Source organism: Ruditapes philippinarum, unplaced genomic scaffold (assembly GCF_026571515.1).
Source record: "Ruditapes philippinarum isolate M1 unplaced genomic scaffold, ASM2657151v2 ctg5305_1_1_1_1, whole genome shotgun sequence".
Lineage (NCBI taxonomy): Eukaryota > Metazoa > Mollusca > Bivalvia > Venerida > Veneridae > Ruditapes > Ruditapes philippinarum.
Window position 1 is genome coordinate 28,323 of NW_026857835.1, and position 26,516 is coordinate 54,838.

At 34.0% G+C, this 26,516-nt stretch overlaps 1 protein-coding gene across 1 annotated transcript; it reads right to left on the minus strand.

The window, feature by feature from the left end:
• On the minus strand, positions 1-25,606 carry LOC132751185 (uncharacterized). The gene is made up of 5 exons (XM_060741322.1): positions 25,047-25,606; positions 13,638-13,853; positions 6,549-6,643; positions 4,751-4,915; positions 1-687 (listed from the first exon to the last, which is right to left on the minus strand). The coding sequence occupies exons 1-5, from the start codon at positions 25,456-25,458 to the stop codon at positions 613-615; spliced, it is 963 nt and encodes a 320-aa protein (XP_060597305.1). The 5' UTR covers positions 25,459-25,606; the 3' UTR covers positions 1-612.
• Between the last annotated feature and the right edge of the window lie 910 nt (positions 25,607-26,516).

A 26,516-nucleotide genomic window follows, 5' to 3' on the forward strand; every position in this document is an offset into this window, starting at 1 on the left:
TTTAAGAGTTTTAAGTGCGAAGAAAAGCCTTAAGAAATGGAAAAAAAATCAGGGGAACATAATTCTGAAAAATAGTCAAACTAGAATATTGAATCTTCTCACACATGATTTGAATGATAATAAGAAACTTATATTTGAAGTAGATACATTAAGAAATAAAGAAGATTATATATAAACATTCTTTCATGAAAATTTAAAATTCAAGGGGGTTATTTTGGTAATTTTTGAACCTTGCCATAATATAGTGATATGATTGTGATCAGAAACAATATAAACTAAAAACCATTATTCTCTCAATTGTTCTTTTTAACTACATAAAGAAAAATAGGCACATAAAAGCCTTACGGAATGAATTACTTCAAAGAGAAAGTACATTTACATATCGTACCTCTAGTCACATAAGTATCCAAGTGTAAGCTCGGACAGACAGACGGACGGACGACGGAGGGTAAACCTAAAGTCCCCTGCGGTTAAACCGGTAAGGGACTAAAACAGGTTCCAAAACCTAACACTATTTCCATACTATAAGAAAAATAAAAAAAATGATAAAAACGTCTTTTCTGTCTGAATCGACCAAAATTATTAAATGTAAGACGAGATGTGTCTCTCCTTTCACATTAGTTGGAGATATTGTTCTGATGGACCACTCGATGGTAAAACACTTCTTTCAATTTCATACCATGTAGTCTGAAAGTATTAAAAGATTATAAATAGCAAGCATGAATTTAAATTATTCGGAAATGTTACAATTTCTTTAATAATTTCTTAACCCTTTACCTCATATATACGCGAAACAACGAACTTTCGACCCCGCCTCTTTAAAGCTGCAGTCTCACTTACTCCCGGCAGAGCCCAGGACCATCCCAGTAAGTTACCGGGATGATCCGGGACGATCCGGGGTGAAATTATTGTTGCAGTCACACTTACCCCGGCAGCACTACGGTAGTTCCCAACTAACCACACAGGATGCGCTCCGGATCCAAGGTGAAGCTACGGTTCGTGCCGGTGCTTCCCCGGTCGTTCCCGGATGACGCCGGAAGAGCCCCGGGCCGATCCAGGCAGAGCCCAGGACGATCCAGGCAAAGCCCCGGTAGAACCCCGGTGGATTGAAAACGCCCGAAAATGATAACATTGATACATAATTTTTATTGAATATAATATCTATTGTTCCAGAATAGTAATTCATGATGATTTTCTGAAAAATCCTTATGCCATACTGGATAGAAGGGAAATGGGAAGGGTTTAAATACAGATAAGTGCAATCATTGCAAATTGTCGTTATTCTTTTGAAATGATCCGGGCTTTGACGGGGCTCTACCGGGATCAACCGTAGCTCTACCTTTATCATCCGGGGTTCTGCCTGTAGTTACCGGGGCTCTGCCGGCATATACCGGGGCTCTACCGTAACTCTACCGTAGTGCTACCGGCTATATCATACCCCGGATCATCCCCGGTTTGTGCCGACAGAGCTACGGTGCTTCCCCGGTATAACCCCGGTTATTCCCGACAGAGCGACGGATGAAGCCGGCAAAGCTATACCTTCCCGGATCATCCCGGACCACCCCGGTGATATTAAATATTTTATTCCATCCGGGGTCGAATGCCGTATGTTCCCGGATCATCCCGGATCTTCCCGGATCATCCCGGACGTTGTCGGCAGAGTTACGGATGTAATCCGGTTGTTCCCGGTCGTAGCCCGGTCGTTCCCGGATCACCCCGTACGTCTACCGGGGCTCTGCCGGGATGTAAGTGAGACTGTAGCTTTAGGCCTCACATAGTGGAAAAATGTCCTATTTGGGCCCCAAACACATGTTTTCGTTTGAGAAATGTTGCTAAATGTTGCTAAAATGTCGCCAAGAAAATTTTGGACTTGCGAGAGGCTAAAAATGACCCAAGGTCGATCATAAGGTAACGTGTAACCAACGCTTAAAAGCCTTTGACTCTATCTCAATCCCTTGAGAAGTTGCAGCACTTTGAAATAAATTTTTATGGAAAAAATCAAGGGAAAATAGTGATTTTTGGCAATTTTGAGATGTCCCCTCGTTGCCATGGTAACAGGAAATTTAAGACTGAGCATGTCGTTACAAAGGCAATGGCCCAGTCAACATTTGTGCCAAGTTTGATTAGTATTGAAGCATTTTTCATAGTTTCATAGCAGTTTGAACTTGTAACAGGAGGCTTTTCAATGAAAACGGCCATTTTTCACAATATGCTCATGAGGGAAAGGGTTAAACGGTAAAACATAAAACATGCTTCTAGATTTATACTTTTTTAATTTATTAAAAAAACGCATGATGTTAGTACATACTTTTACAATAAGTATGTTCAAAATCCATCCTCTTAGAACTACATGTATTTTATATTTATTTGATTTTATACATTTATTGCACTTGAATGGGAATTAGTGATATATCCAAACCGGTCTAAAAATACGTTAGTGATATCATAATTGCAATAGAATATGCAAATAAGATAACACAAGTTTAAGCCAGACAATTTCTGTACGCTTGCAAACTGAATTCGAGAAGTATAGTGCATTTTTATACAACTAAGATATATTCGGTTGAGTAAACGAATACAGAGATTCTGTTTGAAAATCAATTTATATATGTTAAAAAATGTTAAAATGAATATTTTGACAAAACGCCAATGCAGAAATGTAAAGACTTTTAAAAGACAAACACATTGATACGAAAGCCTAATTGTGTCAAATAAAATAGAAAAATAAAAATGCAAAGGTGTTATAACGCGAATAAAGGCGTAAATACGCGAATCAAAAGGCGTATAACGCTAATAAAGGCGTTATTACGCGAATCAAAAGGCGTAGTAACGCGAATAAAGGCGAAGTAACGCGAACCAAAAGGCGTAATTACGCAAATTAAAACGCATTATAATGCCAATGTTATACCATATTTATACAAATCAAATGGCCTAGTGACGCGCAATAACGCGAACCAAAATGCGAAATAACGCAAAACAAAAGGCGTTATAACGCTAATTTAATACCATATAAATTCCAAACAGTGGCCTAGTAATGTATGGAAGGAAGAACAATGTTGATTTTAATGAATTGATCTAGATGTACGTTTTATTTTCAATTCTGTACTGAAACCTCCTAAGGCCACAGTCTGATTTTTTAAATCTTTTATCATGAAATGATTTCGTCAGATTAGAGATTAACTATAGATATTTTTCTAAAAGACAAAGAAGACAATGTCTCCTATAATTGTAACTTAACAGAAACACTATCACCCATTTAGGCATACGTATCAATAATTAAGATATACTTTCACCCTTATGTGACTAACTTATACGTTTTTCCAAATCTTGTTACCTATAGCCTATTACCTATGGCGTAATTAGGAACGACATTCACATAATTAGAAGATACTACGGTTATTAGGTAATCATACAGGATATATCTGAAGATAATATTCGATTTATCCGCTAGAGGATTAAATCTTTTTTTCAAATCTTACAACTTAACATTTTTATTATAACACCCCAGCAGGGCCTCAAAAAGAGTTGTCAGGGGAGACAACTTACACTTGAATATGTCATATATAAGGCAGAGCAAATTCTGGGAGTGGCACACCATAGAAGAGGTAGACTAGTTTATCTTCGTTAAAAAATCTATAATTTACATTTCAAATCTTGAATCCCACCACAAACCCACCCGTTCAATTTCATTGTTTTTCTTTGTTTTTGCTTTCTTCCCTTTATATTTTCAGATAACACTATATTAGCACGTCATGGCTGGAACAGAAAGATATAGAAAAAGGAGAATGCTCATAATTCTCAGCGACCGTTATCGGAGCTGATCAATTTGTAAAACAGACATGTAAAGAGATTTCATCATCTGTACCTGTGTACCTTGAGTTGAAGCATGTGCTACCACGTTTTTGCAACCGTTGCCGGGGCAAAAACAGTTATAGTAAAGACATTTAGTAGTCTTAAATCGAAACACATAGACATTTCAATAGGTTAAATAATTAAAATGCTTTTATCCAGCCATGGCCATTTCCATGCCAACACGTTTTTATTAATAAATACTAGTACGTTTTTTAGACTGATTTCCCTTTTCTTTTATTCCCAAGTTGTAATGTTTGAATAATTGAACATATGACGCACATATAACATACGATAAGATAAGAAATAAGATAAGATAAGATAAGATAAGAAAAGAAAAGAAAAAAAAAGAAAAGAAATTTATTTACTGTAGTGACATGTGTAAAATCAATGATGTGATACATGTGAATTCAGAGTAACTTTATTTAAGTCCAGTCCTATGGACCTATAAGTCACCAAGTCATCTTATATTGGCAAATATTAAAGAGTCTTCATTAGTTTATGACAAATAGTTTGCATTATTACTCAGCAAATGGAATGATAGTTACTGTAAATGTAAATTATATTATTCTATACGATTTTATATCGTGAGCAATATTGGTCTTCCTTTCTCGCGTCACTAGGCCATTTGATTAGTATAAATCTGGTATAACATTGGCATTATAATGCGTTTTAATTTGCGTTATTACGCCTTTTGGTTCGCGTTACTACGCCTTTATTCGCGTTGCTACGCCTTAATTCGCGTTATTACGCCTTTTTTCGCGTTATTATGCCTTTTGATTCGCGTAATAATGCCTTTATTCGCGTTATAACGCCTTTGCATTTTTATTTTTTTTATTTTATTTGACACTATTAGGCTTTCGTACATTGAAAGACTTCATTAACAATTTATATTTACAACCTGGATCTTATTTTTCAAACGTTCAGCCTCGGCATCTAAGTGTCTAGGTCGCCGCCCAAAAATTTTCCTAAAAACTCCTTTCTTTCGATCTCTTTCCCATGCACGGAGAATTATGCTAAGAGAGTCTCCAGTGAGTTCAGTCTCATATAACATCGTTTCGACATCCTAAATACAGTAATAAAATTGCTTTTGAAGTTTATACTTTTAACTCAAAACACAGTTGTATGTTTTCTTATATTGGAGTGTAGAAATACTTTGAGAGCAATAAAAATAAAAGCAAGAAAAAAGTGTTGAAAATTGCAGACTTTTCTTTGTCTATGCATGAAAGCATCCCTTATATCCTTATCTGCTCCTACACTTTACTGCCTGTTTACTGACGTTAAAAGAACCGTATGACAAAGAGACATGCAATCGAAAATCTTCATGACTTTCTATACCCCGAAGTGCATAAAAATGACATCCATGTTTGCCAATTTTTACATTTTGATAAGAATTCTAAATCTCAATTTTACATCCTGAAGTAGATCTATGCTTAAAAGAAAATAAAATCTAGCAAAACCCCATATGCACAACTTCAATGCTGATCAACACTCCTGTAGAGTTTAATGACTCTAGGTTACGCAAGATACAATTTTATACTAAGTCAAGGGCAATAACTCTAACAAAGCTGAATTAATTCGCAAGCATACCCCATGCACAGTTTTACATGCTAAGCAACATTTAAAGATTTTTACAAATGCTGATCAACATTAAAGTAAATTTTCATTACTGTAGTAGTCAGGTTACTGGTAGTTACTGTAGTCAAATATATTTTGGATACTCGCGACATAAGTTTAAAAATGCAAATATTTAACTAATTTAAGGGCAATAACTCTAAAAACACTGAATGAATCCACAAGTTTACCTCCAGGTGCACAACTTAAAAAATATTTTTGGTTTACCTCTACACAAGTTAAAAAATCTAAAGTTTTTACTAATTTAAGGCAATAAACATACAACTAAAGAAACAACCCTATTTGGGATAAAATTGACAATACAAATATGAAATATTTATCAAAATAAGGATTAATTTCCGGATCAAAACCCATGTTAGGAGCGTGCTCTAGTGACTAAGGTGTTTACCTCTCAACCTGGGGATCATGAGTTCGAGCTCTAATTGGGTCACGACCATGCTTATTCATATGACACCAGTACTGTTTGGTTCCAGGAAGCGGAGTCGAAAAAGATTAATATAAGTTGCCAGGACTTGTTTCGCAATCGAGCTTAAGTATATTTGTTTAAACCAATGTTTAGATCAACTGTAAAATATCTGTATTTTGCCATAATAACAATAAATTTGTTCAAATATTTCATAAACATGCTATTTCAAGTACAATTTCATCAAGTTAGTATTAAATATTAAATCTTCACACTGATAAACATAAATGATAAATAATGGTGAATTGTTGAGTATTTAAATTTGATCCTGACCTTCAGTCTGATCCTTAACTCTTATTGAACACGGGGCCAGAAGCAAACTTTCATATGCTGATTAACATTCCTACTGACTCTAGCTCAAGCATTTTTAAGGCTACATGTGATATATTATGAGAACACACACTCATACACGATTAAACGTACACTCGCACGCACGGACGGACGGACAAGTTGAAATCGCCCTCTATAGAAGAGGCATAAAAATGTAATTATTTGTTCAATGTTCAATATATTCAAAAGCTTAAAGACATAATGCGAAATGATGATTCAGTGACATATTAAGATGGAATTGTTAACATTTTCTGAATTAACTGGTTTCTACCTGAACATTTATCAATCGCTCCTCGACTACTTCAATAAGATTGTTGATCAAACCCTCAACGTCACGAATAGATGTAATTGTGCGTTCCAGTTGGTCTGTACAAGAAAAAAAAGTACATGTAGTTCTAAAATTAATATATTACCTGCTGTTCTTTGTCCGTTTATAAACATTACACAAACAGGTGCATAAAGCCTTAAATTCTTTTTTTCCATTTGAAGAAAGGGCAAATATGTGTTTTATAAATCGGCATAGAACCAGTAAGTTGTTAATCATCTGAAGAAAAGCGCGTTGATTGTGAAATAATATTTGTTAAGAAAGCAAAAGGTGGTATTTTGAGTTCTATACAAAATACTGAATTAAAATAAGTGTTAAAAATTGTCAAAATGCGAACATAGCAACAGATGGCTCAACATTGACAGAAAATGTGTTTTTTTAGACTCAATGATCCTTAACATTTTAAAAAGTGAAATGTTATCATTTTTGTGACAAAATGCTGATGGAAAAAATCGAAAATGCGTGCGTCGAAAAAAAGGCATCCTTAATACTAAAAGACGTATAAACTTAAAATGCGTACCAAAACTTAGGGCTGTACAACTTGAATTGTACTTGACTTGGAAAATCATTTAAATTTTACATAATAATCAGTCATAAACATGACAAATGAGATTAGTATAACTAGCTCGTGTATGCGCTACGTCACAATGGTAAAATAAATGGTAACCATGTGGATCACAACACTTGTGCAAACAAACTTTTACCGTTTCAGTTTCACGGTGCATTAGCCCAGTCGTTTACAATAAAAGTAATCATCTCAAAAAAAGAATGAATTTATATGAAAACATCCGTAATATAATGCGGAAAGATACAGTTTAATTTGGACTGCTACTTAAAAATGTGTGGTGATTTTCTATTTATGTAAGAATTGCCCATAGGCGGAGATTTCATGCAAATAGAAATTGTACTTCCAATTTCTCCACAATGAGGTTGTAGAATTTATGGCTTTTAAAACTCATTTTGGTTGTCTTGACACAATAATAGGAACGGGAGTCGATATGAAACATATTTAATTTACCCAAATGTAGCTAGTTCTTTTTTTATGATTTTTTAATGGATCTTTAAAACACTGATCCATATCAGCTGCTACAATTTATAAGACAAATCGGCGATAATTTGTGTGAAGCGTAATGATGTCATCCAAAGTATGCAACTCATTCATAAAGGCGCTAGAATGAAGTCATTTTAAATTGACAATAATGACAAACCAAACACTGAATTGTAATCACAATACAATCCAGTCTGACACGTAAGTTTAAATGTTTGAAAACTTGTAAAATAACCTTTTCTTATTATTTCTTTTGTATTATTTCTTTTGTTCAATAATTTCTATATCTTAGCGACAGTAGGAAGCAGAATCGAAAAAAGTTATAAATACAAAACGATTAGCTTTTAAAAAGCGGTCATTTCTATATCCTGGGGGTATTAAAATGTCAAATTGACAGCTCTCTCAGTTTAATAACAAGAGCCGATCGAACAGGTTGATACTCCTTGAATAGGTATTAGACACATAAATACCTTTTATAGTATCAGAGTTATGTCCCGTACAAAGTTCAAAGTGCACTTATTCCAAATTAGGCACGGCATAGACACTGTTCTTTGCACTGTTCTGTTACCCAAAAAGATCTATCTTCCAACTTAGTTTCTTGTTGATACCTCTTGTAGTTTTACAGAAATGTCCCAAACAAAGTTCACAGTGTAAAATAGAAAAAAAGGCCAATAATTCCCAAAATAGGCAAGGCAAAGTCACGGTTCTTTTGCACTGCCCATCTACTTAATGAGATCTATCTACCTCCAAAGTTTCTTTTTTCATATCTCTTGTAGTGTCAGAGTTATGTCCCGGACAAGGTTCAAAGTGTAAAAATAAATAATGGACAATAACTTCAAAATTAGGCAGGCCAGTATCCGAGGATGTTGATATTTTTGCTTATTCATAACATACGTGTCGTGTTTTGATAATATCAACAATTTGCCGAACAGAAGCACATAAAAAGACAGATTGGATCCCAGGCTCGAAAGCCAGAGCACTTAACTTCTACCTAATGAGAGCTATATACCTACAAAGTGTCTTTTTCATATACTTTTAGAGCTATGTCCTGGACAATGTTCAAAGTGTAAAAATGAACAAAGGGAATGCATAACTCCAAAATTAAGTAAGGTTACGGTTCTTTTGCACTGCACTTTTATTGAATGAGATCTATATATCTACAAAGTATATTGTTGATACCTCTTATGGTTTCACAGCTATGTAAAGGAAAAATTCAAAGTGAAAAAAATTAACAAAGGGCAATTACTCCAAAATTAGGCAATGCAGAGTAATGCTACTTTTGCACTGCACTTTTACCCAATGAGATCTACTTTCATGTAAAACACTGTCTTATCATTGTTTAACTAGTTTAATTCTTTATTACAAAAACAATAAGTAGGACAAGTTTATATGAATTTATCAATATTTGTGGTTCTATTTCAGATAAGCATATACTTTGAGTTTTGTCCCGGACAAAGTTCAAAGTGTAAAAATGAAAAAGGCAATAACTCCAAATTTAGGCAAGGCAGAGTAACGGTTCTTTGCACTGCACTTTTATTTAATGAGATCTATCTACCCACACAGTTTCATGTTAATACCTCTTGTTGAGCTTTGTCCCGGACAAGAAAAGAGGATGGACTGACGGACAAAGCGGCGATTATATGCTCTATATGCTCAACGTTCGGGTAGCTTAACAACCTGGACAATGATAGAATTAACAAAGACAGGAATATTCCAAATATAACAAGGAGGCAATTGGTCCCGAACTATGGAAAGCCTTGACTGTCTTATATTTATAAACCTAATCGCTGTTATATCCAAATAGCAATATATTAAGTCAACCTTTCCCTATACACTGTGCACTCATGAATATATTATGTGGAACCATCTTAATCTAAAGTCAGCTGAACAATACATGATGTCAATGTGTCTGTATATGATGTCAATATATCATTAAACATATGCATTTTTTGAATATATTATGTGGAACCATCCTTATATAAGGTCACAATAACTATATATTATGTCAATCTGTCCTCAAATGAGGTCAGTCTGTCATTATAAGATGTGAAGTTATGAATATATTATGTGGAACCATCTTTATATAGAGTAAACAATATATGATGTCAACGTTTCCTTGTATTATGTCAATCTATCAATATACGGTGTGCATATTTCAGTATATTATGTGAAACCATCCTTATATAGAGTCAAAATACCAGTATATTATGTGGAACCATCCTTATATAGAGACAACTTAGCAATACGTATATGATGTAAATGTATCATTATATGATGCCAATCTTTCATTATACGATGTGCATTTATAAAAATATTATGTGTAACCATCTTTATATAGATCATAGGTGCGTACAGCTCCTTTATAATAGAGAGTTCCCTAGAACTTAGGATACTTCCATCACGGACACTGCTATGTTAATACATGTCTTGTATTAGTTATAAAGATTGTTGACAGGTTATATGGCCCTTTATAAACGGCTGTATGTTGCACATAGAAAAGAAACAAAAAAGATTTTCCAAAAAGTACGAGAACACATCGCTCCTATAATAAATTTAACCCTGTATTTGGTCGCTACCAGTTCAATAACATCACACAAGGCGAAAAAACTATGAAACACTTCATCACAATATTAAAAACAAAGCTGCAGAATGTGATTTTGGGACAATGAAAGATGACATGATAAGAGATAGAATTATATCGGTGTGTCATTCACAAAATTAAGCGAAAGGCTGCTGCAAGTTGGCAAAGATTTGAAATTGGACAATGCAACAAAAATATGTCAGGAATTTGAATATGCAGCATCACAAAAAAAAGAGTTTAATATCGTGCAAGAAAATGCTCCGGTTCATGCAGTATCAAGACCGAATGGACGTATGCCTAGCCAAGGTCGTTCGTTTCGGATTCCTTCATCGATGAATCCAGGTCGCTCTTCAGAAACATCAAAAATCCAGGTCGCATAGGGAAACGTTCACACAGTACAAACTGTGACAGATGTGGAAATAAACATGGTCAAGCAGCGTAGTCCAGCTAAAGGAACGCAATGTAACAATTGCAAAAAATTTAATCACTTGAGCAACGTGTGCAAATCTAGACCAGTAAATGAAATTTTTTATTTATGTGACGAATTATACATTGACTGTGTAGACAATGTGGACAGTCTTGATTGTATAATAGTATAAAGCGGACAGATGTTTACAGCGGTATTAATCGGAAAAAAACAGGCTGTGCAAATGAAGCTAGACACTGGGTTTCAGGTAAACATTTTGCCATTATCTACCTTTAAAGGTTTAGGAATCAAGGAACCACTTGAAAAGCACACATCTAAATTGACCGCGTATAATGGCAATTCTTTGCATAGTAAAGGGCAAGTCTCTTTCCCTTGTTGTCATACTATTACAGGCCAAGTAGAAACTGTCACGTTTCATGTCGTAGACACGAACTCCCCACCACTATTAGATTGTGCATCGTGCTGGAGCTTTAAGCTCATATAATTGGCTCATTCTGTACAAAATGATCATAATCATAAAAATAAAGAGGCATTTCTTACTTAAGAGTCCCTTTGACGGGTTATGCCCAGGTTTTTGATCGCATAGGGTTAAATAGTCCCTGAGGAAATCAACATTCATGTTGACTCAAACTCAACACCAGTAGGATTCTAGTTGCTTTACAAGATAAAGTGAAACAGGAACTTACATGAATGGAAACATTGATGGTAATTGCTAAGATTTCAACAAGAATGGTGTAATAATTTAGTTGTTAGTGAAAAAAGTAATGGCGATATACGTCTTTGTTTAGGCCCTCGTTCGCTTAATAGTTCAATTAAGCTTACACCCTACCCGCTCAAAACACTTGATGACGTATTGCATAAGTATGGTGATGCAAAGTATTTCACTAAATTTGACTTAACTAGTGCTTACTGATCAATACAAATATCTGTTGAGTCGTCATATTTGACTGCATTTAACAGTCCATTGGGGGTATACAGGTACCTTCGTTGTCCATACGGCTTAAATGTATCAAGTTCTTGCCTTTGCACTGGCACTGACAGGTTTCGAAGGGGTGGCTACAATTTTGATGATATTTGTGTATGGGGTTCCACGAGGGAAAGTCATGACCGAAATTTAGTAGCTGTCCTTTGAGATAAAATATTTTGGTCACGTGCTAACCACAGAAGGCTTAAAGGCCAGTCCTGCAAAAATTGAGGCCATTAAGGATATGAGACCACCCACATCAAAAAGAGAACAACAGGTGACTATTATTTCGTGGAACCCCATACACAAATGTCATCAACATTGTGTAATTAATTACAGATAGACACCATTATATTAAGCTCCATGATAATTTACATCAGTGTTAAACAACAGGTCTACCGTGAACAAAATATCTCGAATTTAATAAGGGTTACAAACCCTTATTTAGAATAGTGTGGTTTTCTTTAAGCAGTTATCATATAACTTCCCCGTGGTCGAGGGGTTACACGCTCGTTTAGGAACCGAGAGTTCTGGAGATCAATTCTTAGTTAAGGCAACTCTTCTTTTTTATTTTGTTTTTAATTGTTAAAGCCATTGAATTTAACCCAATAGCCAATTTACTACAGTTTTAACACTGAAAACAGCATTGGTTGTATTATACAAAAACAATTTGGTTTCAAATCTCACAACCTTTACCTTTCTGACATTCTGAGACCCAAACAAACTCAACGCCTTCTGTGCTTTGATAACAGTTATTGCTTATATGATACAATTTACTTGAATATGCCCAAATATCATCTAGGGCAGTATGATAAAGGACGTGTTATTGTCAGACTGTTACGATCGAGACGGTCAGTAGAGACGAATTTGGTGATCGGTGAATATTAAATCTAGCTCTGTGTTAAATTGAATGAACTGAAGTAAGTTTTATGTTTTGATAACGTTTGAAATTTAAATAATATTTCAATTTCAGTTTTGCTTTGCTTTAAACACTCCTGAATATGTCGGAATTGTAAGCATATATAAGTTAAGTACCACAATGGAAAAATCAACAACAAGTAGTCTCTTGAAAAGTGTGAAATTATAAAATTATATTTTGATAATTTTCACAAAAATCTTTCAAATAGATTTGAATAACACTGTTTCACTGTGAAATTATCAAATATATGTTTCATGGATACATCAGTAATCCTTTCAAAAGCATAAAACAAATAGTATGATAGTAAACGGGTGGTTGATAGTAATTTTGTATATGATAATCAAGGGTAGTTTATTTTATGATAATTTGACCATTAATAGCAAAACAAATGTGCCGAACGCCTATGCATTTTGTCACATCTTGTTCAATTGACTTGCAACAAAATTCAATAAAAACTACAAACGAATTAAACATTGTGAGGCATGACTTTGTTATGTCAAAAAGGAACACGGCAAATTTCAGTTTCGATGTAAGAGAAAAAAATAGAGAGAATTTACTTGATTTACATGTAAGATCAAATTGAGTGGTTAAGGTTCTTGACTTGACCCTCACCGCTTTAGGTTCGATTACCAACAGGAACTTAGGATTCTTTCATGCGAGCAAGCTATCAAGATTTCGGAACGTCAATGAATCATCTCGGATGCCCGCTTGTAATGAAATAATGCACGGAGGGTCACCAGAGGTCTTCCTCCACACTTGAAACCGGAAAGTCGCCATATAACCTCTATTGTGTTTATGCGACGTAAAACCTAACTACAGTTACAAAATAGGTAAAAATTTTATGTTGTACACTAACGTTGACTCAACACTTAATGTAAGTGTATAAAAAATGTACATACTGATTTAAGTTCTACAGTTTGCAAATCAATCTTGAACATCATTTTGCCAAAAAAATCGAATAATTTGCGTGAAAACCAACATATTTTGTGATAAAGCATGAGGTATTAAGTTACAACGGTGTCAATTAAAACGAATGATTAATAGACATATGGCAGAGAAAGCAATAGTAAAGAATAAAAATGTTGTACTATTTTACCTTGACGACTTTCCATCTCTGAAACCTCTCTTTCCTTTAACAATATGTCACTGTTAATGTCGCTTACTTTTTGTCGTAGATGACATGCTTTTTGCCTAGTCGTTTCCGCTTCCCGTTTGCAGGTGTTTGCATTGCTCTTATTGGCATACGCTGCCGTCCCATTGACAGCTGTATTAACCCCTGCACCAACTGCTGCACCAACAATGCTTAATCCGCCTGTAGAAAATAGCATAAATTAAAATAAGAGAAAGGTTGTTTTTGTCTAAAAGGTGAAATATCTTACAGCGTTTACTCCAAGTTCCGCTATGATTTCCGCTTGCGAGCGAGTAAAACACGAAAAATTGCCGATTTTAGACTGAATGTTGAAAAATAAGTTCAATAAAGGGATGTTATTGAGGACTCGTTACTTTTATAACTTAATGGCTATTTTTTGTTGTAAGCCCTTTGGTAAAACATATATTAAAAAACAACAACAAAAAAACAAACTATTGTTGACTACTTCAAGCTTTACTCATTCTATGGTTGCATGGGTAAATAAATTAAAACAGTGTGTACAGTTGCTTGAGAACCATCTATATTGTAATTGCTTGACATTTTATTTGTTTTAGCTATTGTTCATGGATATTTAATATCTAAAATCAAATATAAACGGCGTTTTACTTGTTAATGTGGCGGAAATGGGAAAATACACCAACATTTTAAAACACATTGGTGTAATGTTTTGCATTAAAAAACTGTTCACATTTGCTTATTGAATGTCTTATTTAATTCAGTGTGTGTGTGTGTGTGTGTGTGTGTGTGTGTGTGTGTGTGTGTTTGCGTTCGTGTGTGTGTGCGTGCGTGCGTTGGTTTGTGTGTTGGTGCGTGTGCGCATGTTTGTGTGTTTTATTGTATTTTTTTCTATTGCTCTCATTGTTACATTATGTGCTTTAAATGATTAATACTTTTAATACAAGTTTTTCTTTTGTATAAAATTGATTAATTATTTGATTGATCGTTTGATTGGTCGATTTATTTATGTTTCATCAATGTGTACACTTTATTAAATTTATAAAAAATTTTAATAGATTAAATGGTACTATATAAACGGTTGTTTGGAAATATGACCCATTTCGCTAGACAAAGGTTATATGCAAACAACCGTTTATATACGACAATATAACCTGTCAGAAATATTTATTACGAATTTTGTGTCCATCGGACACGGGTGCCCCCACCGCGCCACTGTTCTGTCAATCTTATGACTCTAGGCCAAAAATATTTTGTGAAAAAAAATCGTTTACTAAGTAAAAGGCAAGAACTTTACAAATACTGAATAAATCCACAAGCAAACCCCAAGGTGCATAAGTACACATGCTGACCAACATTCTTGTAAACTTTCAGGCCTACAAGTGAAACACTTTTTGAGCTATACATGAACAAGTTGAAAATTGCAAATTTATACTACTGTAAGTCAAGGGCAATAACTCTAACAAAACTGAAAAAAATCCACATGCAAAGTCCAAGGTGCATAGCTTCACAGTAATGCGAATCGTTATTCTTGTAATTTAGTGATGTTGATCATTATTCCTGTAAAGTTAGTTGATTCTAAATCAAGCACACATGGAACAAATAACAACATAATAACATTAATAACATTACTAAGTCAAGGGAAATAACAAATACAAGATAAATCCACAAGCGAAACCCCAGGTGCACAACTACATATGCTGAGCAACCTTCCCGTAAGGTTTAATGACTCTATGTCAAATCCTTTTTTGAGTAACATGCGGCACAAGTTGAAAATTGCAAATTTTTACTAAGTCAAGGGCAATAACTCTAAAAATACTGAATAAATCCACACAAAAATACCCAGGTGCACATTTACACATGCTGATTAACATTCCTGTAAAGTTTCATGACTCTAGGTCCAATTCATTTTTGAGTTACATGCGACACAAGTTGAAAATTGCAAATTTTTACTAAGTAAAGGGCAATAACTCTAAAAATACTGAATAAATCCACACGAAAATACCCAGGTGCACAACTGCACCTGCTGATCAAAATTCCTGTATAGTTTCATGACTTTAGGTCAAATACTTTTTGAGTTACGTGCGACACAAAAGTGAACGGACGGAAGGACGGACGGACAAGGGTAAATCTAAATGCCCGCCACTAAAGTGGGGGCACAATAACACCAGACTGCATACGTATATTTTTTATGTACATACCATTAAATAAGATGTACATTCTTAAACATTTAAATTCATTATTGCGACATAAAACCCAAACATTTGAAAACAATGTGTATCAAATAAGTATCTACATCTAGCAAATTTAAATAGAAATATACTGAAAAACAACAACAACAAACAAAAAAACAAACAAACAAACAAAAATAAATAAATAAATAAATAGATAAATAAATAAATAAATAAATAAATAATAAATCAAGGAAAAATAATCCTTGTATTTAAGTGCAGATTAACTCAGAATTTAAGAAGATTTATATGTGAAAAAATATTGCTGAGGGTTTATCCAAAAGGAGTGAAATGAATTAAAATACAGAAGGAGTCGCCCAACAAAATCACAAATTAATATCGGGTTTGACCACCTTAAGCATCGGGTATGGCTGCCTGGCATCGTTGGTGAAAAGACTAGATTAGCGTATTGATTTTGGCTTGTGAAATTTTGTTCCATTCCTTATTTAAGGCTTGTCCTAGTTGAATGACGTTTGGCGGTGGCGTCGCCTTTGACGTTTGGTGGTGGCGACGTCTTTTACGCTGGTCCAAATTATCCTAAAGGTGTTCAATGGGATTTAGATCAGTGCTTTTGGCAGGGAAGACATTAATAAACGCAATGCTATTCGCCCTGAGTCCATATGGCTTGGGGCATTATCATGTTGAAAAATTGTAATATTGGCATAAGGATAACATGCATTGCAAAAGTTTTATCTCGGTAGCATTGGGCCATTCACATTCCTTTCGACAAAACGACAACATAAGTGTGAAAGCCATGCGCCATGCATGTGCAGACTAAGACAGAACCCAAATCCAAAAAGGATCTGCACAACGTTCATTTCACCTAAGGTATACTCGGACCCTGCCATCAGCTCGGTGAAATCCTCGACACGTTAGAGACAGGAACGCTATTCTATTATTGTCTAAGCCCGCTTTGGTGTGTATGTGCCCAATTAAAACAGATTTATGGTTGTTATGTGTTCCAGGGGTGTTAGTATGAGTAGCTGTGGCAGTTTGGAAACGATTGCACAGACGGATGTTCCTAATATTGGTGTCTTGGTCACGCGTCTTGACGCGTGTACTTTAACTACGTGGTCGATCTTCTGTACGCGCTGTTGCTTACCAACGTTGCCTAAGGTGTCGATTATCAATAAAAGAAACCCAATGTTCATAGCGACGGGTTTCGTCGTCATACCAACATCAAGCATGCCAAATGCACGTTCGTGTATTTTTTTCGGAATTCTCGGCATATAAAAAATAATTCTTTTCAACGTCTTTAACAATGGGTCCTGACGCGAGTAACGACAAATGTTCCACAACGAAAATATGTGAAGGTTGTGCTTCAAAAGTTTGTTTACATTTATCCGGTAAATGGACGTGTACTTATTTCAAGAGGTGTTGCTTATGTTTTAAAGGTTTATGGATTGTTCATAGAGCAAATATTGTGTTGAAAGTGCTATAATGGTAAATGTTAATTTTTTTGTTTTGTTTGTCTTATCAAGTGTACGCTAAACAGTCATATAATGCAAAATAAATACGTATCATACTTTTTGATACTTTCAGTATAAGTATTATATTCGACATTGAAATTCATTGTTAATGTTCCTTGATGTTTAAAATATGTAATGACACTACTAATGTTGTATTAAAATTTATCTAATGTCTATGCTAGAAAAACTAAAAATAGGTAATTTTTCGCCTCTAAAATAAGTAGGCTTATCACAGTGTATGTGTATGTTTCTCAATGGAAATAGTTTTCATTAGGACTTTAATCAACGAAAACATTTCATATTTCAGGAGACTGGCCATGAAGTGTCCCATACATTTGGCATTTCTACACCTGAGACAAGGACGGTCCAAGAAAATAGGCCAATATTCCAGACTACAGAATGTTATCACGAGGCACAGACAGATTTTTCTTCATTTTCTCAAGAGGAATATCAAGACTGTCTACCATTGAAGCTCGATAACAGATAACAAATGCAATTAAAGTATATAGTTATCTTTTGCGCTGTAAATTTTAATATATTGAAAGACACATTATTCATCAGATATAAATACATAGATTTTTCTCTAAAAAAGGCACACATTATTTTGTTATGTTTTAAGAATATAATTGAAGGATGATACGAGCTTATCACCAAACAGAGAGCTTAAAAAGAAATATTGTAATAAAAATAGCAAAATGTAAACACAGTGGTATTTTGACTTCCATTCAAAATGCTAAATCACTATAACTTACTAATTACGTATATGCCATAGAAGCAAAAGACGACTCATATTTGGCAAATAAGTTCTATTAAGGAAACTGAAACAAAATAATCAAAGTGAAACTTCAATATGAATTTTACTATTTTGGGGGCTAAAAGGAACTTTAATGAATTAAATGGTATTTGAATCGAGCAATTTGTCTTTAGAAACAAAACGCAGTAAAGTAAGTGATATGCATGTTTAAATGTCTACGATGCAAGAAAAAAACGTGTTTTTTGTGCCACTTTCTTGTCCTCGCAGTAGAAATGACAGTATACATATTTGGAAGATAGTAAGATAGTATTTTTGAATGAGAAAGCCTTTTCATGCTATTATAGATATTTTATCGTTTACATTTATGAAGTAAGCTTTGTTACGGAGAATGGATCTTTATATGTAACTTTGCTTTAAGCATGTGTTCCGATATTAAAATAAGAAAGATATTAACAAAACAATCATACTACTGCCCGAAGCATTTATTATAAATAAAAAATAACATTTTAACTATGTTTACACTGAAAAGATACGGTGATCTAGTGCTAAAGGTTTACTCAACAATGAAACCTCGATTTACAAAACATTGGTTTGTCCTGTGAGAAAGCTTTGCTCTTGTGAAAAAGAACTCGACACAGGAAGTTTATAATCCAAAGATCATGAAACTCCTATGTTTACAAAAGTAATTGAAATCATTTAAAATATATTATAATCAAAATAGTCTTTTTCAAATAACAAAACAGCAAAATATCTTTCAGTTACTCCGAACAATAAAACTTATAGCATTGATTGCGCCTCATGTGTGTATTAAGCTGAAAATTCCGGTCAAATCTTTGGATGCAATTTATGAAACACAATATTAATTGATAAATGTTACTAATTACATAGTTTTTTTATTTTTTTACTTATTTTTTTTAAATTACAATTAAGTTAGTATTTTATTATTTAAACAAAGTCTTAAGTTAACAAATACAAGAAAATATACTATAACTGCGTGCCAAAATTAAGTAAGTGCCAACTAGCATTTAAAACAACATTAAAAAATTATTTAATTTGCTGGGTATTTAAAGGAGAGGGCCAAGATGGCCCTAGACAGATCGCTCACCTGACCCATTGAACTCATCCGAGCAATTACCTAGACACGCCTCCTGACCAAGTTTCATGACAGCTGAGTCAAAAATGTGACCACTAGAGCGTTAACAAGGTTTTTCTATATTTGAGCAACATGACCTAGTTTTTCATCCGAGATGACCCATGTTCAAACTCATCCGAGCAATAACCTAGACAAAAAACTATTCTGACTAAGTCTGCTGGCAATTGAGTAAAGTGTTAACTTGAGTGTTATAGAGGATATTTGTTTAGTTCAGTGTAAGATCGAAATATATTTCACCGAGTGAGCACCAAAAGGTATATTTCACGAGTGGCGAAGCCACGGGTGAAATATGAACTTTTGGTGTTCACAAGGTGAAATATATTTCGATCTTACACTAAACTAAACAAATTTTCTTTTTATTACATGCAAAGAAACGTTTTAAAAAGACATTAAACCTAATATTGAATGAAAAGCGCGCCAAATAATAATACAACGTCACGTCATTTACGACGTCACGTCATTAGGTTGGTACCAGTACTGTGCACGCTGGTATTTCACTGAAACAACGTTAGGGGCTTAAATTTAAAACAGTGAAATTATCAAAGTGGTAATTTCACTGTTTCAAACAGTGAAATTACCAGTTTTATATCACTGATATATTTCTATAAACCACTGAAAAGCATGTAATAAAACAAGATCTTTCCATATTTAGGCGGTATGACCTAGCTTTTGACCCCAGGTAACCCATATTGAAACTTGACCTAGAAATCATCAAAAAAAAAACTTTTAGACTAATTTTCAGAATATTTGGATAAAAACATTAGCCATTAGAGTGTTAACAAAATTGTTCTATTTTTTTCTCTTGTGATCCGAGATGACCAATGTTCAAACTCATCCGAGCAATTTCCTAGAAAAGAATTCTGACAAAGTTTGATAATGATTGAGTAAAAAATGTGACAACTAGATTGTTAACAAGGTTTTTCCATATTTGGGCGATGTGACCTAGTTTTTTACCCCAAGTAACCCATATTCAAACTTGACCTACAAATCATCAAAACAAACTTTCAAACTAATGTTCAAGATATTTGGATTAAAACAGTAGCCACTAGAGTGTTAACAATATTTTTCTAATTTTCGTTAATGTGACCTTGTTATTCATCCGAAATGACCCATGTTCAAACTCATCCACGCAATTACCTGGACAACCATTCTGACCATGTTTGTTGAAAATTGAGTCAAAAATGTGACCACTAGAGTGTTAACAAGGTTTTTCCATATTTGGGCATTGTGACCTAATTTTTGAGCCCAGGTGACCCATATTCAAACTTGACCTACAAATCATCAACGGACGACGGACATTCGACGATCCAAAAAGCTCACCCTTAGTAAGCTCATTTGAGCTAAAAATAAACCACCTACGTTGAATGTAATGAGATATGAATTTGTTTTGACCAAAGTCCCCGCTTAATGACAGGTAACTTATAAACGTATACGTATGGTAGACAGATGCATTAATTACAAATATTTAATAAACTAACAATACGGTATTCTACCAATCGCAACTTTTCGGCCCTTTCCGTCAGTCTTTGGATAGGGACCTCGAACACAATAATATGAATACATAGAACGGATGCGGTATTTCGGCTTTATTTACGCTAAGATACTAAACATGTAAACAAACTCATCCGACCTTGGGTATTCTACACAAAATCTTTATTTCTCTCAAGACATGCACAATATACTGTGTACACGACAACATAAGGTAAAAAATATAATAGATATAAATCGAGGCACCAATCAATCATATATCCACATGGAAATTAATTTTTATGCAATAATTAATTATGTCTATTCTAATAAATAATGTCATTATCAAGAACAGTGAATGCAAAAAAATATCTTACATAATTGTTTACAGTTCATATGGCATAATACATTTTAAACATGCTAAATATGTGTGTTATTTCAATTAAAAGAAGAAGAAGAAGAGGAGGAGGAGCAGAAAAATACATGCTAAAAATATGTGTATCAGGATTTTTCTCACCAATAATTACGGGAAAATAACAAAAATTGTTTGTCCCAATATTTTCCGTTACTAAATAAACAAATTATTTCTTTGACAAATTCACAAAATTTTCTATATTTCACCTTTTTAACACGCTTGTCTTTATAAATAATGATATACGGTATGTTGTAATATTTTGCTACGAGTGTCTAACAAAAAGGAACATTCAAAGAGATAATGGAATTCATCGCCAATACCATTGTTGTAATTCGTACAAATTCTAAGATTTAGTGGGATTTTTTTGCCAAGATCCAGTTTCTACAAAGACTCTATGACTTTCTGTCCGGAAGTTAGTATTTAGGTGGTGCAATTACATAGTATTTCTCAACTTCAGATTTTGTTTTTAAAAAGTTTGTTATTTGCACATTTGCTCGAGTTTTCAGAACGGGAGTACCAATCATTAAAGGAAAGGTCAAACAGTTTCTGTTGTGTTGTAGTTTTAAGCCATATGGTGTTTGGAAACTCATGGTTAGTCCAAATACCATTTAAGTCACATGCAATTAGAATGTATTTAGTTTTTGTTAACCATAACAATTTATTCTTATGTACAGAGTGTGAGTTGTTATATTTTTGGTCGAATTTGATTTACCGCAAACCAAACAAATCGTCAATTACATTGAGCAAATGTGCAAATTACTAACTTTTAAAAAGAAAATCTGAATTTGAAAAATTAACTACTTTTATAAACATTTATTTAACGACATGTGCTATTGTTTACTTAACACTTAGTCAATTATTACCGAACGACTATTAACCTAAATACTTAATTATTATTTGCAAACGTTTTAATAATATAACTTAAGGGCTTTAATTACAAACTAAGGCAGACATTCATACTACAAAACAAAATGTTGCTTAAAGATATACTATTCTCAAATTTGATAATTGAAAATATAAATTATTGCTACACAGTCTTTTTGTTAATATAAGACAAACATGTCTTGACTTCACACAAATAAGATACGTTATGCTTTAAATATTACACACTATAAGTGGACACACAATTAATATATTGTGTCAGCCGAAAAAAACATCAAGATTATCGCCGTTTTACTCAATTTACAAAATCTCTCGACAGATTCAAACGTGGCTCCCCAGCTTTGCCGTATACAAATACGCACCGGTTTTAATTATGGGGACCAACATATTGCCGAATGGCTCCGCCTATAGCCGACTGGTTCTCATCTTCAAAGTGTAGCGCATTTGCATAAGGCAAAGCTGGGGAGCCACGTTTGAATCTGCCGAAAAATTTTGTAAATGGACTCGATGGACCAAAGGATTATGTGAAAATATTGGAAATGAAATAAAATACATGGTGACTTTGATGGTAGGTGTGCGGATTTTTTCCGGCCAACATTTTTATCATGTGTATTATTATAGACGTTGAAATATGAAATGTTTTCAAAACGGTTTATATTAAGTTTTTTTTGACATGATCAGTACATGTGATGTGATTGACAAATGTACATTTTATTTGGATTTTAAAGGCATTTTTAGCTCCACACCCCTAGTGTCTGTGAAAGCTCCACACCACAAGTGTCTGTGATATTCAGTAAGAATTTTATAGAATTCAATAAATTTCTGTAGACTAGTACAAATATTTTACTCAAAGATGAGTACTGTAAGTATATCTTTAAACTGTTTTACACTGATTCAGAGGAAAAATCATTCAATATAGTTTCGTACAGGAAAATGTGCTGCTACGATTTAAACATGTACATTTTGTACAGTTGCTTTAATATATGTCACGTTTTCCATAATTATAACAATAATAATAATCATAATTGTTTACAAGTCGTCTTTCGACATTTCAAGCAAACGTACAGTGACCTCGCTAACAACTGGACGACTGGCTTTTAGACTATACAAGCAACCGTACAGTGTAAAAACCTCAATGGATGCCATTTCATTGTCAATATTCTCTTAACGATTGTGTTCTCAGTAATTATCCCCCATTTTGTAGTTTTTAGATAGTAAGTCTTTAAAGAGTCAAAAGGGTTTGCACGAATATTAGATGTAAAACTTTTTAATTGTTGCTTAAGTGGACAAAAAAAGACATTTCTTAGAAATCGAAGTTAGAAATTGCATTGTTTATAAAGATATTGCTTTTGCCTCAAGAAACACAACGGGAAAAATATGCCATTTAAATCCAACTCATAAAAAATAAACATTTCTTAAATGATTGATCCTAACTATTTTACCGGTATTCCGCGTTTTCCCGTCTGTAACTCGCTCGCAAGCTTTAGTCACCTCCATTCAATTCTAGCCAAGAGCCAAATTAGCGCAAAAACATAATAATGATATTCATGTTGTCTGAATATTTTTTTTCAAATAAGAGTACAATGTATATAACCTGTTTTGATAAAACAAATGTATGATATCAATTTGTTAATTAAAAGCAATAATAGGTTTATAGGTACAACATTTCCTTTTTCTTATGAAAATAAATTAGATGAAAATCATAATCTGAAACAAAGACATTTTCATGTGAAAATTGATATTACCAAATAAAGGTTGCGGTTCTGAATAAAATGTTGTCATTTGAAACTGAATTTATTTACAAACAGTGTCATATTAACATGCATGTTTGCACACAAACTATCATTTTGGAATAAAAATAAGCATGTTAACATTTCGAACAACAGATACGACGACCTGGCGGAAATTCCCTTCTATACATAGCACACAAGTGCCCCCACACTCTACCGTCTACTAACGTACTGCAAGACAATATGACGGAGAGAAAGACAATAGGAAATTCTACATGACTCCACTATATCCTTAAATGGATGGGGCATAAAAACAACGTCCAATTTTCCTAATGTTAAAATACTTATTTTTCCCAACCAAGATGCACAACTACACATGCTGACCAAGAGTCCTGTAAATTTTCATGACATAAGGTCAACCTTTTGAGCTACGCATCACATAATTTGAAAATTGTTTTACTTAGTCAAGGGCAATAATTCTTATATAAAACTGAATTAGTGCACATGCAAAATCCATAGCTACACATGCCGATCAACGACTGTTAAGTTTGTTGTTTCTCGCATGAGCACTTTTACCCAGGTGCACAACTACAAATATTGACCAACATTTCTGCAGAGTTTCATAAAACTACGTCAAACTGCATCAGTCCACAACAAGATCCACAGGTGCACAACTACAGAATCTGACCAACATTTTGCAAAGTTTTCATGACTCTAGGTCAAACATGTTTTGACTCCAAGTTGAAAATTGAAAATGTTTACTTAGTCAAAGGCAATAACTCTAGCAAAACTGAGTTAGTTCACATGTAAAAGCCCAAGACAACTTCACATACTGATGAACATCCCTGTTAAGTGTAATAACTCATGTTCAAAAACTTCATGAGCTACGTGGACAAAAGTTTGAAAGAGCAAATTTTTACTTACTCAAGAGCAATAACTCTCACAAAACTGATTTAATCCAAATGCAAAACCACATATGCACACAACTTCACATACTAATCAACATTCAAAGCATACAGAGCAGACACGAAATTCTGAAATTGACTCAAGATGATAAATGTGACCTTCACCTTGACATGAGAAAGATCAAACTTGGCTCTGCACATCGTCTCATTATGGTTAAAAATTCTGCCAGTAGTTTTAAATTCCTTTCACCGGTTCAAAAAGTACATATCTGACACTAAAACTGCTAACAAATGAACGAACGACCAGGTACATAACATCATTTGCCGACTTTGTTTTTCAGGCGTATAACAAAAATGCTTACAATGATATTTTTTACAATTTAAATTGCCATACCTGTAAAGGGTGCTAATGCAAATCCTGAAAGAAGCCCCAATCCAGATCCAAATGTTGCCACCTTTACATGCGTTTTAAACTGCTTGTGTGATTTTGCAGCGTATGTCTCCAATCGGCTAGCTTCATTATCGTAAGAGCTGGCTTCAATTGTGAACATTTTTATCTCTGACTCGAAATAATTTATTGTTTCTCTTTGTTTTGAAATATCAAAGCACATCAGATTTATTTCATTTTCATGCTCTTTTTTCTCTACTCTGCAAGTTGTAATAACACTGTTGTTTTTAGCTTGTGCTTTTCGTACAGTGTCAGCCCATTCACTTAACCCTTTCCGAAGTTGTTTTACTGCCCTTTTAAATTTTTCCAAAGCAATATCATCCGGTCTTACCTTCGACAGCAATTTAGATTTCCTCATAACAACTGTGTAACCTTCGTTTCGTAAAAGATTGTTGAGTTGTTTCTCTACATTGCCCCATTGCGATGCGAGCTGTGCAATCTCGTTTTGAATTTTTGGTTCACCGGATAATTTTTTTAAAATGTCCGTTATTTGCACGGTCGTTTGGTGTTGCTTAAAGAAAAATAAATAACTTAAAATGTCACCATATTCATCAATATTCATCAGAACAGAATGATAACATTAACTATCATCACAAACTTCAATAAGATTCGATATTACACATTATATTAATAGTTTATGGTAATTTTTTCGACTCGTTGATTTTCTCGAAAAATGGAGAAAAAAAACAACAGTATTAGAGATTAGCTTTACAGTTTAAATTTATTTGAACATGACATAAACACATAGACCAACTTATATGTTGTAAACACTAAAACTAAAATATTCTGCGTTATCATATCTACTTGTTGTTTTGTGTGTGTGTGGTGTTTTTTTGTTTGTTTTTTGCAAATTCAAAAATGTCATGACCAGAAATTTTAGCTTCAAATATTTAATAAAGCGATACTTTTGAAGAGGACAAAGGAAAATCTTTTAATTATGGAAAAGTAGTCATCTGAAATGTTAGATATCGACGAGAATAAGAACAGTGTTTAGTTCATCTTTTAACGTTAATTGTTTAAAATTAAATCTGCCTACACATTTGAGGAAACGCGCACTGACAAAATAGCGGCCATGAATCTACGAATCGGGAACAATTCTTAATTTTTCCATCGAACTTACTATTTTGATATCATCTGGTGACTTGAACTACACACAGTGCAAAGGGTAAACTATTGTGAGTACTTACCGTCCCTCCCTCCCTCCGTCCGTCCGTCCGGCAGCACGCCCGTCAATGCATCGTGGTGAGCAATTTAGAGCCATCAAGGCTTATATATTGGTAAGGTTTTAAGTCGCATCGACACGTTGTTAAGGTCATGAGGCGACTTTTTCGATTTTTGGTGCCTGAATGGAACCACCGACTTTCGCTGGCAAACGCGATAGCTTCATCACGTGAAAGAATGGGAGCAATTTGTTTG